General features: G+C 49.9%; 1 protein-coding gene across 2 annotated transcripts in view; it reads left to right on the top strand.

Annotated features, from left to right (window-relative positions):
• Positions 1-679: 679 nt before the first annotated feature.
• IFT27 (intraflagellar transport 27) overlaps positions 680-17755 on the top strand; it is a 48982-nt gene continuing 31906 nt past the window's right edge. Inside the window, exon 1 of one of the 2 annotated variants that reach the window (XM_066596291.1) lies at positions 680-842. In XM_066596291.1, the coding sequence (XP_066452388.1) occupies positions 809-842 (34 nt within the window). In that variant the 5' untranslated portion in view covers positions 680-808. The remainder of the gene's footprint in view (positions 843-17755) is intronic. The other variant, XM_066596290.1, reaches the window with a different exon arrangement.

The raw sequence follows: 17755 nt of genomic DNA, 5'->3' as shown, positions 1-17755 counted from the left end.
TCTCAGTGAATGGACGCAAGCATGCGCATTTTATTGCGAGTGCAAAGTAAATTAAAACACAAATACGCAACATCCATTACACAAATACGCCCGTGTGACGCGGCCTTGGGGAGGTCTCACGGCATTTTTTAGATAACACTATTAATCAAAAGGAGCGCAAAATATAAGGAAGGGCTTGGCTTTCCAGCGAGATCCACTGCTCACTGTGGTCTAAAAACCTCCCTAAAAACTGCCCCAAGAACATGGCCGGCCCGCTGCTGTCTGCAGTATATTGATGCTGGCAGATTTTTTTCCCCAACATCTGGACTCCTCTGATTTCGGGGTCTTTGTGATTCAAGGGCATTGTGTGGGCGTGGCCTGGGCGTGGTCTCTTTACAAGTGGGCGGGGTATGTGTTCGTAAAAGTTTTGCTCTGTGCGTAAATTTTGCTGCCCAGAAACCGGTAGAGGCGGTTATCCCTCTCATGCGCGGCCGTGGACGAGCTCCATGCACACCGCTCTGCGGCGCACACTGTCCTGCCACAGCGTACACTGCATGACGTCATCCCTCTTCCTACAGCCAGACGGCAGCCTGGGATCACGTGCTCGTGACGTCACCACAGGTCCTTACCCACTAATAAACCGTTCTAAGGCAAAAACCTGACTCCTCCTGTATACATGTGACCGATCACGTGATTTTGACATCATCAAAGGTCCTTAACCCACATGTCTTTGTTACTATGGTAGCCGAGGCGTCTGTCTCCGTAGGAGATTAGTTCATTGGCTGGTTGTCTTGTCGGGGTCTGAGAGTACCGTCTGGAGGCCGCGAGCATGGTGAAGCTGTCCGCCAAGTGCCTTGTGGCCGGTGAGTCCCATCCTCCATAGCGTCGGACAGGAGTCTCTATTACTGGTGTGCTGCAGCTCTATCGCCCCCTCCTTATAGGTGGTGGGCACATGTAGTGTATGGTGAGGGGCAGTGTGAGTGCAGAAGACCGTACAACCCCACCAGATCAGGGGCACACAACTCTTTTTCAGCTTGTGGCACAACTTCTCCCAAAAAGTTTTACCTTGTGGCACCAGTGGAATCCCCTCTCCCTGCTCCGGTTGGTATCGCTGCCCCAGGCAGACAAGTCAGAGTAGTTTCCGCTGGGGTCATTTTGGGGTACAGGCAACGTTTTACACTTTTTATTGTTTTTCGCGGTAGGCAGATGAATGAATAAGAGCAATTTTGGCAATTTTTTTTATTACAACACCATTCCCTTACAGGATGAGGCCAGACCACACATTTGGATTGCGGATTCCGTGATCGCCGTCCGCGCACGTGATTCGCAATAATACGCGGGTATTAAAAGGCATGTAGTTTCTCACAGCTGCCGCACAAATTGCGTATTCCACAAGCGCAAGGAAAATCCCAGCATGCTCTATTTTGGCATGGATTCTGCACGGACAGCCTCCATTGATGTCTATGGATGCGTGCGACCCGCTCGCCCGTACGCCATAAACATTGCATACGAGTCACTTGCAACATGCTAGGAGACCAGGGGGAAAAGCTGGAATTTTTGCCTTGGCGGTTGACTGTGCGATGTTCTGATGTCATTCCTGTCTTGCCAGTTTTCGTCTCACGTGACCATTCGCGATTAATTTCCATGATCACTCGCAGGAGTTCCGCTGCAAAATCTGACCCGTTCGTATGAGCCAGGCCTAAGAGACGTAATAACTTTATAGCGCCGTCCGTTCCGGACACGTTGATACCGAATGTACTTATTTTTTAGATTTTCAATAATAAACGGGGTTTTGTAGGAAAAGTATATGATTGTTTTTTGTTTTGTTTTTGTTTTTTTAAAACATTCATTTTGTCTTTTTTATGCCTTTTTTGTTCCCTGATTTCTGGTATCCTAGACTACGTAACTAAGGCCTCTCTCGCACACCACGGCGGTAGAACACCGTGTGTCAAATGCAATGTTTTACCACAATTTTGATTGGCATTTTCGAACGTGTTCAACGGCGCTTTTTAATAATGAGGGTGATGAGGTGCATTAAAAAAAAATTTGAAAGTGCTCGAAAATTGCGGCATTTTTAGGGAGCGCAGGTCTTCGAGGCCTCATTGAAAGAACATGGAGAACAATTAGCTCTTTCACGTGTAATACACGGTAAAATAGAACATGCTGCACTTTTTTTTTTTGCCGCGTGTATTATATGCAACGTATATACACAAATGTGGGTGGATCAATGCACTGTCATGACTCCATTCACCGCGTATTATGTGCACGGAATTCACTATTAAATTACGCTCGTGTGCGCCCGGCCTATAGTGTTTGAAGGAGCCGTTGGCGCATTCCAACGAGAAATTATTCAGGCGTTCGCCGTATAAGTGAACGAGCCAATGACGATTTTTATGCTGCATGAACTGAATGAAAAGCCATCGACTTACAATTCGTCGTTTGATCGTTGGCCACCTTTACGCAAAACGATTATCGTTCACTTATCATTTTCAACGTTTTTTTTTAAGGATAGTCGTTCCGTGTAAAGGGGCCTTTATGTAGGACTGCGTGGACCTTGCTGGAGGCGGAGCCTAAGGTCACTCTCGCACATCGTCGTGAGAACGCTGCGTTTTAATGAATTTTCGAATGGCGTTTTCAATGGCTGTAAAAAGCGTTGTGTGTGAGAGTGGCCTAAGGCTGGTGTCCCATGGACAAAAGCTCATTTACGCGCGTATTGCACCACGTATTCATGTAATCGGAGTAGCGTATTTGTCCACACAAGTACATGTTTTACTGTACTTTTTGTGTGCGCAAAAAAACCTCCAATTCATTGAAATGGGCAATTAAGGTTATTAGTTCAATATGTGCTATTTTCGTGTGCAGACGCGCAGGAAAAAATAGCTTGCGGTGTAATCTTATTTTTTTTATTTTATTTGTGCAAACTAAATGCGCACAGAAAATCTGCGTATATGAACGAACCTATTAAAACCAATCAGTTCTATTCACTGCGCATTGCGCTCACAAATACGTTCAACCAGTAGGCTGGTTTTCGAGACCTTGATTAACCCCTTAACGACCAGCCCATTGCCTTTTTACGTCCTGCCCAAGTGGGCTTTATTCTCTGAGGACGTAAAAACATGCGTCCTACAGAGAATAAAGCCCCGTGGGCTGTGGACGTGACAGCTCCATGCTGTCATCCCGGGCTGCGGGCAGTCCCCCCCCCCCCCCCCCCCCGGCATTGCGGTCGGCGCTATCCAATGGATAGCGCCGATCGCAATAAAGTGAAAAAAAAGTTTAAAAAGTTAAAGATTCAGCTGCCCTCATGGATCCATCAGGGCAGCTGAAAGTACTCACCCGGCTTCCCCGATGTCTGCCACGATAAAAGGGTCCTCGGGACCCGGAGCGGCTCTTCTGCGCATGCGCGCCAGACGAATGACGTCACGCGCATGAGCAGAAAACTGGGAACCCCGGTGAGCTTAAAATCTCCTGGTTCCCGGCTCCTGAAGGTAGCCGGGAACCAGGAAATGTCCCCGGTGACCGCGGCGAGTGCTATCCACTGTAAAAAAATAAAAATAGCATTAATTTCACCTCCCCTCATGGATCGGATCCATGAGGGGAGGTGAAAATACTCACCCCCGGTCTTCAGCGGTGTCCCGGGCGCGTGCACAGAGGGGCTCAGGACCCGGGAAATTTAAAATCCCTCTGCTCCTGGCTGCCATGTGTAGCCAAGAGCAGAGGGATGTCACTGCATAGATGATCACTGTTATCCAATGGATAGCAGTGATCATTTAAAGTTTAAAAAAAAAAGTGTAAAAAAGTAATTAAAAAAAAAGTGTAAAGAAGTATAAAAAAAAAAAAGTTTAAAACGCTAACATTTCAGCTCCCCTCACGGATCATATCCGTGAGGGAGGATGAAATTACGTACCTAAGGCCCGCAGATTTATCCGCAGACCTTACCACAGCTTCTGCGCACGCGGCCGTCGCCAAAGCGGCAGACGCATGCGCAAAAGCCGTGGATTGCCAGGATAACTTAAAATCTCCCTGCTCCTGGCTACAAAACTGAGCCAAGAGCCTGGAAATTTCACGGGGGGCCGCGGTGAGCAGTTCCTGGTCACGTGTTCGCCGTTATCCAATGGATAATGGCGATCACGTAAAAGTTAAAAAAATGTTAATTTCATCTCCCCTCACCAATGCGATCGGTGAGAGGAGATGAAACTTTTTACCGGAGGCCTCCGTATTTGCACCCCGACACGATCCTCCTCCGTGAACTTACCCGGATTCTGCACATGCCACCGCCGGCAAAATACCAGACACATGCGCCGGAGTCGGGGAGCACAGGAGACTTAAAATCTTCTTGCTCCCATCGACCAACGGTCGCCGAGAGCCTTGAGCAGTGACGGGTGGCCTCGTTGAGCAGTCCCCGGTCACGTGATAAAAAGGTAGCGATCTACCTTTGGTCGGTCTCACATGACTGGATAGGAATTACGGATTCCGCATGCGTCTGATCCCCGGTAATACGCAGATCAATCGCATTAGATTACACAATTCCGCTCACAATAGCGGGTTGGAATTGCATAATCCACTCGCAGAAAAGAGAACGCAGCAGGTTCTATTTTACCGCGGATATCCACAACATAGAGCCCATTGTGCTCGGATATACCCACAGCCCATACGTTACTACATTGTGTACGGGCTGCGGGTACCCGCGTCATCGCTAAGCGACGGTGCGGGAAATACAAACAAAAAGGTAGGATTATACCTACCCGATAATCAGGTTTCCAGGAGTCTCCACGACAGCACCACCTGAGATCGCCTCCTCCTGATAGGACAGGAACACACCGAGAGGTTAAAGTTCCCCCCCCCCCCCCCCGTCCTCCCCTCCTCAGTGTATTATAACGAAACTGCCGGGGTAGGAGCTAACTTAAATTTTTTCCTATCTGGTATATTTTTTATCTTATTATCTTTTATTTATTTAATTATTTTTATATACATATATACATTATTCTTTCTTTGGGAGGGAATGTACGGGTGCTGTCGTGGAGACTCCTGGAAACCTGATTATCGGGTAGGTATAATCCTACCTTTCCCAGGGAGTCTCCACGACAGCACCACCTGAGACGTATCAACTAAAGTAATTCTAGGGTGGGATTGCCGCTGAGAGGACCTTACGACCGAAGGACATGTCCTCGTCTAGCTGCACCTTTACCCTGTAGTGTTTGACGAAAGTATGGGGCTTTTTCCATACTGCTGCCTTACATATTTGCTCTACTGATGCCGAGCCATGCTCGGCCCATGAGGTCGCTACTGCCCTTGTGGAATGGGCTTTAAGAGCCGAGGGGGCCTCCTTACCCAAAGCCTTATATGACTCGCTAATGGCCAGGCGAATCCACCTGGCTATAGAGCTTTTGGCTGCTTTCTTTCCCTTATTAGGGCCTGAATATTGGATGAACAGGTTGTCGTCCTGCCTCCATGGGCCTGTGGCCTTGATGTACGTCAAGACTGCTCTTCTGACGTCCAAACAGCTTAGGGTTCGCTCGCTCTCGTCCTTTGGGTGATTATAGAACGAGGGTATTATTATGTCATGGGCCCTATGGAATGGGGATACCACCTTAGGCAAAAAGGTCGGGTCTGTTTTAAAGACTAACTTGGTATCTGTAATCTTGAGGAGCGGGTGGCGTATGGATAGGGCCTGTAGCTCGCTGACCCGCCTGGCTGAGGAAATTGCCACTAGGAAGATAGTTTTTACTGTGAGCATTTTTAATGAGAGCCCCTCCATTGGTTCGAAGGGTTCCCCTGTCATGGCCCTCAAGACTAAATTAAGGTTCCAGTCTGGGCATATATTGGTGGACCTGGGTCGTAGCCTATCTGCCGCTGCCAGGAATCTATTGATCCACCTGTCCCCGGATAACTTAGTGTCAAATAGGGCGCTAAGGGCTGCCGTTTGGACTCTTAGGGTGCTTGGGGCGAGGCCCATATCCAGGCCGTCCTGTAGAAAGTCCAGGATCAGAGGGACGTCCGCACTGTTGCCTGAGGAGCCTCTCTCTTGTCTCCAAGAGGTAAACCTCCTCCAGATTCTCTGGTATATGCGGTTGGTAGTCTCTTTCCTGCTTGCTATTAGCGTTCTGACTACCTTGCTTGAGAATCCCCTGCCCCTCAGTATGGATTCTTCAGTAACCAAGCTGTTAGATGAAGTCTGCTTACGTCGGGGTAGTTCAGGGGTCCCTGCGTTAGGAGATTCTCTTGAGCCGGAAGGGTAACTGGCTCCTGGATGCTCAAGTCTCTCAGGAGGCTGAACCAGCTCCTTCTTGGCCAAAAGGGAGCCACCAGGATCAGGGTGCACGGTTGTGACCTGAAGTGCTGTAGTACCCTTGGGATTAGTGGGATCGGGGGAAATGCGTACGCCAGTTCTCCTCCCCAGTCCTGGCTCAGGGCGTCCACCGCTGTCGGTTGGTCTTCCCGTCTGAGGGAGAAGAGGTTCGTCACCTTGGCGTTTTGTTTTGACGCGAATAGGTCTAGTTGCGGGAGACCCCATTTGTCCGTCACTATCCGGAATGCCTCCTGGGATAAGGACCATTCCCCTGGGTCTAAGCGCCCCCGGCTGAGGAAGTCTGCTCTTTGATTCAGAGATCCCTTTAAGTGTACCGCTGACAGTGAGATGATGCGGCCCTCCGCCCAGCGAAATATCCTTTGCGCGATACTTTGCAGAGCTGGTGACCTCGTGCCCCCCTGGTGTCGGATATGGGCCACTGCCGTGGTGTTGTCCGACAGTACTCGTATATGTTGGTTTCTTACCGTCTCCCCCAGGTGCTGCAGGGCCTTCCAGATTGCTTGTAGCTCCCTGTAGTTTGAGGATTGACGCTTCGTCTGCGGTGGCCATGGGCCTTGTAGGAGCTGGTCTCCGACGTGCGCCCCCCACCCCCAGGAGCTTGCATCTGTCGTGATCTGTACTGCCGGGTGCAATATCCAGTGGACTCCCTTTCTTAGATTTCTTGGGGACGTCCACCAGCGTAAGGATACCTTTACCGAGTTCCTGATCTGTATTCTGTTTTCTAACGAAGCCTGCCTGCCGTCCCATGCTGCGAGGACTGCTGCTTGCAGGGGTCTGGTATGTGCCTGTGCCCATGCTACCCCCGGGATGCATGATGTTAGACTTCCTAGGAGGGACATAGCCTCCCGGATTGTGCATGACCGTCTCTGCATAAAGGATTCTACCATGTGCCGAATTTTCTGCCCCTTTACCTCGGGGAGGAAGGAGCATTGGGCCTCTGAGTCGAGTGTTATGCCCAAAAACACCTTCTCCGTGCTGGGGTTTAGGCTGGACTTCTCCCAATTTATGATCCAACCTAGGAACTGTAACAGGCTGAGCACTGTTGCCAAGTTCTCTACTAGGCGTTCCCTGGACTCGGCTATGATTAGTATGTCGTCCAGGTATGGGATTATTAGGATCGACCTCTGCCTTAGGTAGGCTGCGACCTCCGCCATGATCTTCGTGAAGATGCGGGGTGCTGAGGAGATTCCAAAGGGAAGGCATCTGAATTGAAGATGCCTTGTCTTCCTGCCCATTTCCAACGCGAACCTTAGGTACTTCCTCGAGTCCCTGTGGATCGGTACATGCAGATAAGCGTCTTTCAGGTCGATCGAGGCCATGTAGGCCCCCCTGGGGATCAACTTTACCGCTGATGTGATGGACTCCATCCTGAATTTTCGATATTTTATGAAAACGTTCAGGGGTTTTAGATTTATTATCAGGCGTGAACCTCCCCCGGGTTTTTTTTACTAGAAAGAGTCTGGAGTAATGCCCCCATGTCTCCTCTTCCTGTGGCACGAGGGACACTGCCTTTAGACGTCTTAGGTCCTGTACCGCCTGCTGAAGCGGGTACAGTTGTTGTACTGGACCTCGCGTGATAATATATTTTCTCCTGGGGGGGGATACTAACTCGATTCTGTATCCCTGCTGCAGGATCTCCGGGATCCACGGGCTCCTGCAAATCGAGGCCCACCGATCCGCAAAGCCCTGCAGCCTCGCCCCCACTGGTGCGGGTTGAAGAGGAAGCTTCTCCCTCTGCCTCCCTTGGGGTAACTCCATCGGCCCATCTTGCCTTTGCCTTTATAGGGTTCCGATTGTTGTGCTGGGGTTCGGAAGAAGGTCCTCCCCTTACGTTGTTTTTCCTCCGGGAATCCCTTCTTCTTATCCGACGCTTTCTCTAGTATTTTATCTAGATCCGGACCAAAGAGGAATTGGCCGTGAAAGGGTAGCGAGCACAGTTTATTCTTGGATGTTAGGTCGCCCGACCATGACTTCAGCCAGAGGACCCTCCTGGCCGAGTTGGTTAGGGCCGTTGCTTTTGCCGAAAGCTTCACTGACTCCGCTGCTGCGTCTGCCAGGAAGTTAGTAGCCATCTTTAACATAGGGAGGGAATCTATGATCTGCTCCCTTGGTGTTTTGCTCGAGATGTGCAGCTCCAGTTGTTCGAGCCACACACCCAGGGTTCTGGCGACGCACGTGGCTGCCACCCCTGGCCTGAGCGTACTGGCCGCTGCCTCCCAGGATCTTCTTAGTAGGCCCTCCGCCTTGCGATCCATTGGGTCTCTAAGCTGTGTGGCGTCTTCGAAGGGCAATGTTGTCCTCCTAGCCACCTTAGCCACTGGGACGTCTACCTTGGGTATTTCCTCCCAATTTGCACATACCCCCTCCTCAAACGGGTAGCGCCTCTTCACCCCCTTAGACGAGAAGGATCCCGTGTCGGGCTTCTCCCACTCCTTAAGTATTAATTTTGTTACGTTGTTATGGACCGGGAAGGTATGTTTCTTCCTCTCTCCTAAACCCCCAAAGACCTCGTCCTGCATTGAACGGGGTTCCTTGGGTTCCTCCATTTTCAGTGTAGCTCTAACGGATTTAATCAGCTCCGTTAAATCTTCTCTATGGAAGAGGTACTTTTGGTATTCCTCTTCCTCTGAGGACTCCTCAAGCATCAGCTCTTCCGGTTCAGATCCCGAACTCTCTGAGTCTGAGAGCTCCTGCGGGGTATGCGCCTTTCTTCGGCGCTTTGTCCCCGATGCCCCTCTGGGTGGAGTTTTTGGGGTCAACAGCGCTGACCGCACTTCCTCTTGGACGAGTTTTCTGACGTCCTCGAGGAATCCCCCCGATTCCTCCTTGACCAACTTGGCTATGCATGCTTTGCGTAATGGCCTGGCATGCGAAGCCGATAGTCTTCTGCGCACTTTTTAGCTTTGGCTCTGGGAGGGGCAACTCTTCTATCCCCCTGGCAGACAACAAAATTTACGTGTAAGGATGCAAAATTCATTAACAACATATACGAATATGCATGCCTTGTTTGCCCCACTGGCTACTTACGGTTGCCGCCGCGGTGGAGCATTCCGCGGCCTCTGGTGCTGGAGCACTCATTGCTTTATTACTGGTGCTGCAGACACTCTTGGGGCGTTTAAGCCAATACTCACTGAGTGGCTTCCTTGCTCGGCGCCATCTTCTCTCAGGTTCCTTTTGAATCCTTTCTCTTTCTTTTTTTTTTTTTTTTCTTTTTGAATTTTGGCGCCTTTAAATTTTAGCCCCACCCTCTCCGAGCGCCGGCCGTGCTGCGCGATGACGTCATCACGCTCGCCGCTTGCCGCGGCGCCCCGCCCCCTCTCCTGCTCGTTAAGGGGAAGCCGGAGGCGCCGCGCACGTTCCTAAGCCGGCGCGTGGGAGAGCTGGAGCCCCGCATTGCACCCCCCATGGGCCGCCGCGGGAGGAACCTGGCCCGGGGGGACCACCCCATGTGGCGTCCCGGGAGTCGCTCTGCAAGAAGGGAGGACAGGCTGGACCACTGCCCTCCGATCTGCCGGTATGCTTCTTCCTTCCGGGCTGGCGTCTCCACCAGCCCCTCTCGGTGACCCTGCCTCCTGGCAGGACAGGAAAACACTGAGGAGGGGAGGACGGGGGGGGGACTTTAACCTCTCGGTGTGTTCCTGTCCTATCAGGAGGAGGCGATCTCAGGTGGTGCTGTCGTGGAGACTCCCTGGGAAAGATATATACTGCGCATGACCGCTTGTGTGAGTAGGCAGTTATGCGCAGTACATTACGCGGCCGTACGCAGGGTCACAGCCGGGCTCACAGTTGGGATCTGCTGCGGGCCTCCGCAAGTGGATTGCGCCTACGGCTGCCCGAGCCCGGCATTATTCAGACCGCTACCTGTAATACGCAATTTACAAGAAGCCCCGGAAACGCTTGCCTTCCTGCAGTTCCAGGAGCAGCTTGTTGAGCGCCTTCTGTGCGAGACCGCAGCACCTCCGCAAGCTTATGAAGACTCATGAAACGCTACTTTTTAGATCCCATACCCGCCACTGAGGTCAAGAAATGACCCCCAAAAAGCATGAGAGGAGGGGGGATACACGGTTTTATTGCCCCATGTGCCCATTCCAACCAGCCTCCGTAATTACCCCTGTCTTTGAAAATACCACACAGTTCCCATTATTACTTTTATCTAAGATTTGGGGAACGCCGAAAAGGGTGCAAGGGGGGGGGGGGGTTAAGGTGTCAATTTTTATTCCATACAAGTGGGCAATGGGGCCTGGAATTTATTCAGTTGTGCCCTGCAATCCAGTGGGTTTTCTCTCCATTATGGGCCTTGCCATGGGCCCTGTAAGTAGGTTAGGGCCACAATTGGTATGTTTCTGAACACGGGACGAACGGAGGTATCCATTTTGGGGTGAACGTCTTCATTCCTATGTACACTGTACAAAAAAACTGTTTTTAAATTGAAAAAAATGCCAAAAAAAATTGAAAATCGCAATTTTTTCCTTCTGCCTTGCTTAGATTCATTCAAATACTGTGGGGTCAAAATACGCAGTACACCCCTGGATGAATTCGTTAAGGGGTCTAGTTTTCAAAATGTGGTCATTTAAGGGTGTTACTTATCGTTTTGGCCGCCCAATGGCTCTACAAGTGGGCGATGGGACCTGGAATTTATTCAGTTGTACCCTGAAATCCAACTGGTGTTCCTTTCATTATAGGCCAAGCCATGTGTCCTGTAAGTAGATTAGGGCCACATTGGGTATGTTTCTGAACATGGGACAAACGGGTATCCATTTTGGGGTGAAAGTCTTTATTTATATGTGTGCTGTACAAAAAAAACCCTGTTTTTAAATTGACACAATTGCCCAAAAAATGAAAATCGTAATTTTTTTTCCTACTGCTTTGCTTAGATTTATTCAAAAATTGTACGGTTAAAATACACAGTACACCCCTAGATAAATGCGTTAAGGAGTCTAGTTTTCAAAATGAGGTCATTTGTGGGGATTCTCTATTGATTTGGGCGCTCAAGAACTGTACAAGTGTGCAATGGGGTATAAAAGGCCTTCAAGCAAAATTTATGTTCTAAAAGCCACCGACTGCTCCTTTCATTTTGGGCCCCGTTGTGCATCCAGACATAAGATTAGGACCACAATGGGTATGTTTATGAAAACAGCACAAACAGGGGTATCCATTTTGGGGTGCAAGTCTTCATTCACATGTGTGCTGTACAAAAAAAGCTGTTTTTAAAATGACAGAATTGCCAAAATAATGAAAATCACAATTTTTTTTCCTTTTGCTTTGCTTGAATTCATTCAAAAACCGTGGGGTCAAAATGGGCAGTACACGCCTAGATAAATTCGTTAAGGGGTCTAGTTTTCAGAATGAGGTCATTTGTGGGGGTTTTCTATGGTTTTGGGCCCTCAAGAACTCTACATGTGTGCTATGGGGCCTAAAAGGACTTCAAGCAAAATCTATGTTCTGAAAGCCACCAATTACTCCTTTCATTTTGGGCCCCGTTGTGCATCCAGACAGAAGATTAGGGCAACAATGGGTATGTTTCTGAGCACAGGACAAACAGGGGTATCCATTTTGGGGTGCAAGTCTTTATTTATATGTGTGCTGTACAAAAAAAGCTGTTTTTAAAATAACAGAATTGCCAAAAAAAACAAAATCACAATTTTTTCCTTTTGCTTTGCTTGAATTCATTCAAATACCGTGGGGTCAAAATGGGCAGTACACCCCTAGATAAATTTGTTAAGGGGTCTAGTTTTCAAAATGAGGTCAGTTGTGGGGGTTCTCTATGGTTTTGGGCGCTCAAGAACTCTACATATGTGCTATAGGGGCCTAAAACGCCTTCAAGCAAAATTTCTGTTCTGAAAGACACCGACTACTCCTTTCATTTTGGGCCCCGTTGTGCACTCAGATATAAGATTAGGGCCATAATGGGTATATTTTTGAACACAGGACAAACAGGGGGATCCATTTTGGGGTGTAAATCCTAATTTTTATGTAAACTATAGGAAAAAAATATGTCTTTAAAATGACATATTTGCAAAAATATGAAATTTTAATTTTTCTCCTCTAAATTGAATTAATTCCTGAAAAAAACTGTGGGGTCAAAATACTCATGACACCCCTCAGTGAATACATTAAGGGGTGTAGTTTTTAAAATAGGGTCATTTGTGGGGGTATCTATTATTCTGACACCCATGAGCCTTTGCAGGAAAATAAAGTGTTCCTCAAAATGCTGAAAAGTAATGTTAAATTTGTACGTCTCCTAAATGGTTAAAAAAACATAAAGGTTTTTCAAATGTGCATTCAGAATAAAGTAAATAGATGGAAATATATATCTTATCAAAAATTTGTACAGTATGTTTGCACATATTTTTGATATATTACAATTGAAAATGGGAAAAAACGATAGTTTTTTCAAAATTTTCCCAATATTGGCACTTTTAATAAATATACACCAATTATATTGGACTATTTTCACCACCTAAATGAAGTACAAAATGTGGTGAAAAAACAATGTCAGAATCACTTGGATATGCAGAATCTTTACGGAGTTATTCTATGTTAAAGTACACATGTCAGATTTCCAAAATTTGGCTCCGTCACTAAGGCGCAAACAGGCTTGGTCACTAAGGGGTTAGGCTCCTGCTGGCCAGGGGAATCTATCGGCACCTTGCGGTCACATGGCGGAGACCCCTCCCCACTCGTCATCCGCTCACATGCCGTGACAGCTATTGACCACGGGTGTAAGGCGTTCAGCGGTCAGGACTGGAAGGGGGAGTAGTAGCGCGGCTCTCAGGGTCCCAGATCTCATAGAACATAGATCCCACTGTTTACAATTTGTCTATTTCTGTAGGCGATGGTTGGAAATGAAAAAAATCGCAGCATATCCTATTTTTTCACAAATCTGGTACGGGAGTAATACATGCGAATGTGTGCTGTTCATGTGTTGCGCGATGCGAGTCACGCTCAAGGATCTTGGGCGCGACTCGCTATCAGCCGTGTAAATACGCGTAAATCAGCTTCAGGAGCGGAGGAACTTCATTCCTCCTTGCATCCGGAGAGGCCTAACGCTTTCACTCCTCCATCCGTGTAGTCAGGTGCCGGCTTCTGCTTTTGCAGGACAAGTCATATTTTTTTATAGAACCATTATAGGATTCACATAAATTATTAACGCATTGTTGTTTTGAGAGGGAACTGCTAAAATAAAAAGCAATTCCATATTTTTTAACCCTTTCCAATCCACTGTCTAACGTTTAAAGACATTATGATTTAAGGCTGTACAGCTCTGATGTTGGAAGTTGTCCATCAGGGTTCTCTTGTATATTGCAAGCCTCTCTGCTGTCGAAGCCTATCCAACGTGTCACCTCTTGCAGTACTGGCTTTAGCCAGCATATGGAAGAAGAGTCAGCCCCCTAGGAAAACCAGGATAGAAATTGGATTGGAAAGGGTTAATAAATTAGAGATGAGCGAACGTACTCGTCCGAGCTTGATACTTGTTCGAGTATTAGCGTGTTCGAGATGCTCGTTACTAGAGGCGAGTACCACGCGATGTTCGAGTTACTTTCACTTTCATCTCTGAGACGTTAGTGCGCTTTTCTGGCCAATAGAAAGACAGGGAAGGCATTACAACTTCCCCCTGCGACGTTCAAGCCCTATACCACCCCCCTGCAGTGAGTGGCTGGCGAGATCAGGTGTCACCCGAGTATATAAATCGGCCCCTCCCGCGGCTCGCCACAGATGCATTCTGACATAGTTCAGGGACAGTGCTGCTGGTGCCGGAGCTGCTATAGGGAGAGCGTTAGGAGTTATTTTAGGCTTCAAGAACCCCAACGGTCCTTCTTAGGTCCACATCTGACCGTGTGCAGTACTGTTGAGGCTGCTTTTAGCAGTGTTGCACAATTTTTTTTTTGTATATCGGGCATGCAGAGTATTGCATCCGCAGTCTGCAGTCATTCTACAGAGTATAGGGCCAGTACTGGTGAGGCAGGGAAACAGATATTCAGGCTACATAGGCAGTGGGCTTTTTCCAAAAAATTGGGGAAAAATACTATATTTGGGCTGCCTGTGACCGTCTTCAGTTTACTGCGTGTCTGCTGGGGGTAGTAGTCCTAATTAATACGCAGCTAAGCGTTACAGCAGGCTTGCGCAAAAATTGTTTCCTGGATCTGCTGTCTCTGTTACATGATCGGCGTCATCCCGCCAGAGGGAAAGAGTATACATAATATTATACGCTGCCTACAGTATCTATCTGCTGGGGGTAGTAGTCCTAATTAATACGCAGCTAAGCGTTACAGCAGGCTTGTGCAAAATTGTTTCCTGGATCTGCTGTCTCTGTTACATCAGCGCTGTCATCCCACCAGAGGGAAAGAGTATACATAATATTATACGCTGCCTACAGTATCTATCTGCTGGGGGTAGTAGTCCTAATTAATACGCAGCTAAGCGTTACAGCAGGCTTGCGCAAAATTGTTTCCTGGATCTGCTGTCTCTGTTACTTCAGCGCTGTCATCCCGCCAGAGGGAAAGAGTATACATAATATTATACACTGCCTACAGTATCTGTCTGCTGTATCAGTTCAGCATTTAAAAAAAAATAGAAGCAAAATACTTAAGGCCTACTACTGGCCTTTGGCCACTTGACTGCTTCTGCGCTGTAAATTCCACTAGCTCAGTCATACGCACCTACGTCACACTACAGGCGTGCGCAAAATTGTTTCCTGGCTCTGCTGTGCGTTCCGTAAGGGAAGTCAACCTCCAACCACAGGCCAATAAGCGGCACATTTAATTACAGCGTTCTGTTTCTGCACTACTGGTAATACAGCATGCTGAGGGGTAGGGGTAGGCCTAGAGGACGTGGACGCGAGCGAGGACGCGGAGGCCCAAGTCAGGGTGTGGGCACCGGCCGAGCTCCTGATCCAGGTGTATCGCAGCCGACTGCTGCGGGATTAGGAGAGAGGCACGTTTCTGGCGTCCCCACATTCATCTCACAATTAATGGGTCCACGCGGTAGACCTTCATTAGAAAATGAGCAGTGTGAGCAGGTCCTGTCATGAATGGCAGAAAGTGCATCCAGCAATCTATCGACCACCCAGAATTCTGCGCCGTCCACTGCTGCAACTCTGAATCCTCTGGCTGCTGCTCCTCCTTCCTCCGAGCCTCCTCACTCCATTACAATGACACATTCTGAGAAGCAGGCAGACTCCCAGGAACTGTTCTCGGGCCCCTGCCCAGAATGGGCAGCAATGGTTCCGAATCCTCTCCCACTGAAGGAGTTTGTGGTGACCGATGCCCAACCTTTGGAAAGTTCCCGGGGTCCGGGGGATGAGGCTGGGGACTTCCGGCAACTGTCTCAAGAGCTTTCAGTGGGTGAGGAGGACGATGACGATGAGACACAGTTGTCTATCACTCAGGTAGTAGTAATTGGAGTAAGTCCGAGGGAGGAGCGCACAGAGGATTCGGAGGAAGAGCAGCAGGACGATGAGGTGACTGACCCCACCTGGTTTGCTACGCCTACTGAGGACAGGTCTTCAGAGGGGGAGGCAAGTGCAGCAGCAGGGCAGGTTGGAAGAGGCAGTGCGGTGGCCAGGGGTAGAGGCAGGGCCAGACCGAATAATCCACCAACTGTTTCCCAAAGCGCCCCCTTGCGCCATGCCACCCTGCAGGGGCTGAGGTGCTCAAAGGTCTGGCAGTTTTTCACTGAGAGTGCAGACGACAGACGAACAGTGGTGTGCAACCTTTGTCGCGCCAAGATCAGGCGGGGAGCCACCACCACCAGCCTCACCACCCCCAGCATGCGCAGACATACGATGGCCAAGCACCCCACAAGGTGGGACGAAGGCCGTTCACCGCCTCCGGTTTGCACCGCTGCCTCTCCCCCTGTGCCCCAACCTGCCACTGAGATCCAACCCCCCTCTCAGGACACAGGCACTACCGTCTCCTGGCCTGCACCCACACCCTCACCTCCGCTGTGCTCGGCCACATCCACCAATGTCTCTCAGCGCACCGTCCAGCCGTCGCTAGCGCAAGTGTTGGAGCGCAAGCGCAAGTACGCCACCATGCACCCGCACGCTCAAGCGTTAAACGTGTACATAGCCAAATTTATTAGCCTGGAGATGCTGCCGTATAGGGTTGTGGAAACGGAGGCTTTCAAAGGTATGATGGTGGAGGCGGCCTCGCGCTACTCAGTTCCCATTCGCCACTACTTTTCCCGATGTGCCGTCCCAGCCCTGCACGACCACGTCTCCCGCAACATTGTACGCGCCCTCACCAACACGGTTACTGGCAAGGTCCACTTAACAATGGACACGTGGACAAGCACAGGTGGGCAGGGCCACTATATCTCCCTGACGGCACATTGGGTGAATTTAGTGGAGGCTGGGACAGAGTCAGAGCCTGGGACCGCTCATGTCCTACCCACCCCCAGAATTGCGGGCCCCAGCTCGATGCTGGTATCTGCGGCAGTGTATGCTTCCTCCACTCAACCACCCTCCTCCTCCTACGCAACCTCTGTCTCGCAATCAAGATGTGTCAGCAGCAGCACGTCGACAGCAGTTGGTGCCGTGCGTCGTGGCAGCACAGCGGTGGGCAAGCGTCAGCAGGCCGTGCTGAAACTACTCAGCTTAGGAGAGAAGAGGCACACGGCCCACGAACTGCTGCAGGGTCTGACAGAGCAGACCGACCACTGGCTTGCGCCGCTGAGCCTCCAACCGGGCATGGTTGTGTGGGACAACGGCCGTAACCTGGTGGCGGCTCTGCAGCTCGGCAGCCTCACGCACGTGCCATGCCTGGCCCACGTCTTTAATTTGGTGGTTCAGCGCTTTCTGAAAAGCTACCCACGCTTGTCAGACCTGCTCGGAAAGGTGCGCCGGCTCTGCGCACATTTCCGCAAGTCCCACACGGACGCTGCCACCCTGCGCACCCTGCAACATCGGTTTCATCTGCCAATGCACCGACTGCTGTGCGACGTGCCCACACGGTGGAACTCTACGCTCCACATGTTGGCCAGGCTCTATGAGCAGCGTAGAGCTATAGTGGAATACCAACTCCAACATGGGCGGCGCAGTGGGAGTCAGCCTCCTCAATTCTTTACAGAAGAGTGGGCCTGGTTGGCAGACATCTGCCAGGTCCTTGGAAACTTTGAGGAGTCTACCCAGATGGTGAGCGGCGATGCTGCAATCATTAGCATCACCATTCCTCTGCTATGCCTCTTGAGAAGTTCCCTGCAAAGCATAAAGGCAGACGCTTTGCGCTCGGAAACAGAGGCGGGGGAAGACAGTATGTCGCTGGATAGTCAGAGCACCCTCCTGTCTACATCTCAGCGCATTGAGGAGGAGGAGCATGAGGAGGAGGGGGAAGAGACAGCTTGGCCCACTGCTGAGGGTACCCATGCTGCTTGCCTGTCATCCTTTCAGCGTGTATGGCCTGAGGAGGAGGAGGATCCTGAAAGTGATCTTCCTAGTGAGGACAGCCATGTGTTGCGTACAGGTACCCT

Source organism: Eleutherodactylus coqui, chromosome 3 (assembly GCF_035609145.1).
Source record: "Eleutherodactylus coqui strain aEleCoq1 chromosome 3, aEleCoq1.hap1, whole genome shotgun sequence".
NCBI lineage: Eukaryota > Metazoa > Chordata > Amphibia > Anura > Eleutherodactylidae > Eleutherodactylus > Eleutherodactylus coqui.
The sequence above is the reverse complement of the archived record's forward strand: the minus strand, read 5'-3'. Positions and strand labels throughout refer to the sequence as shown.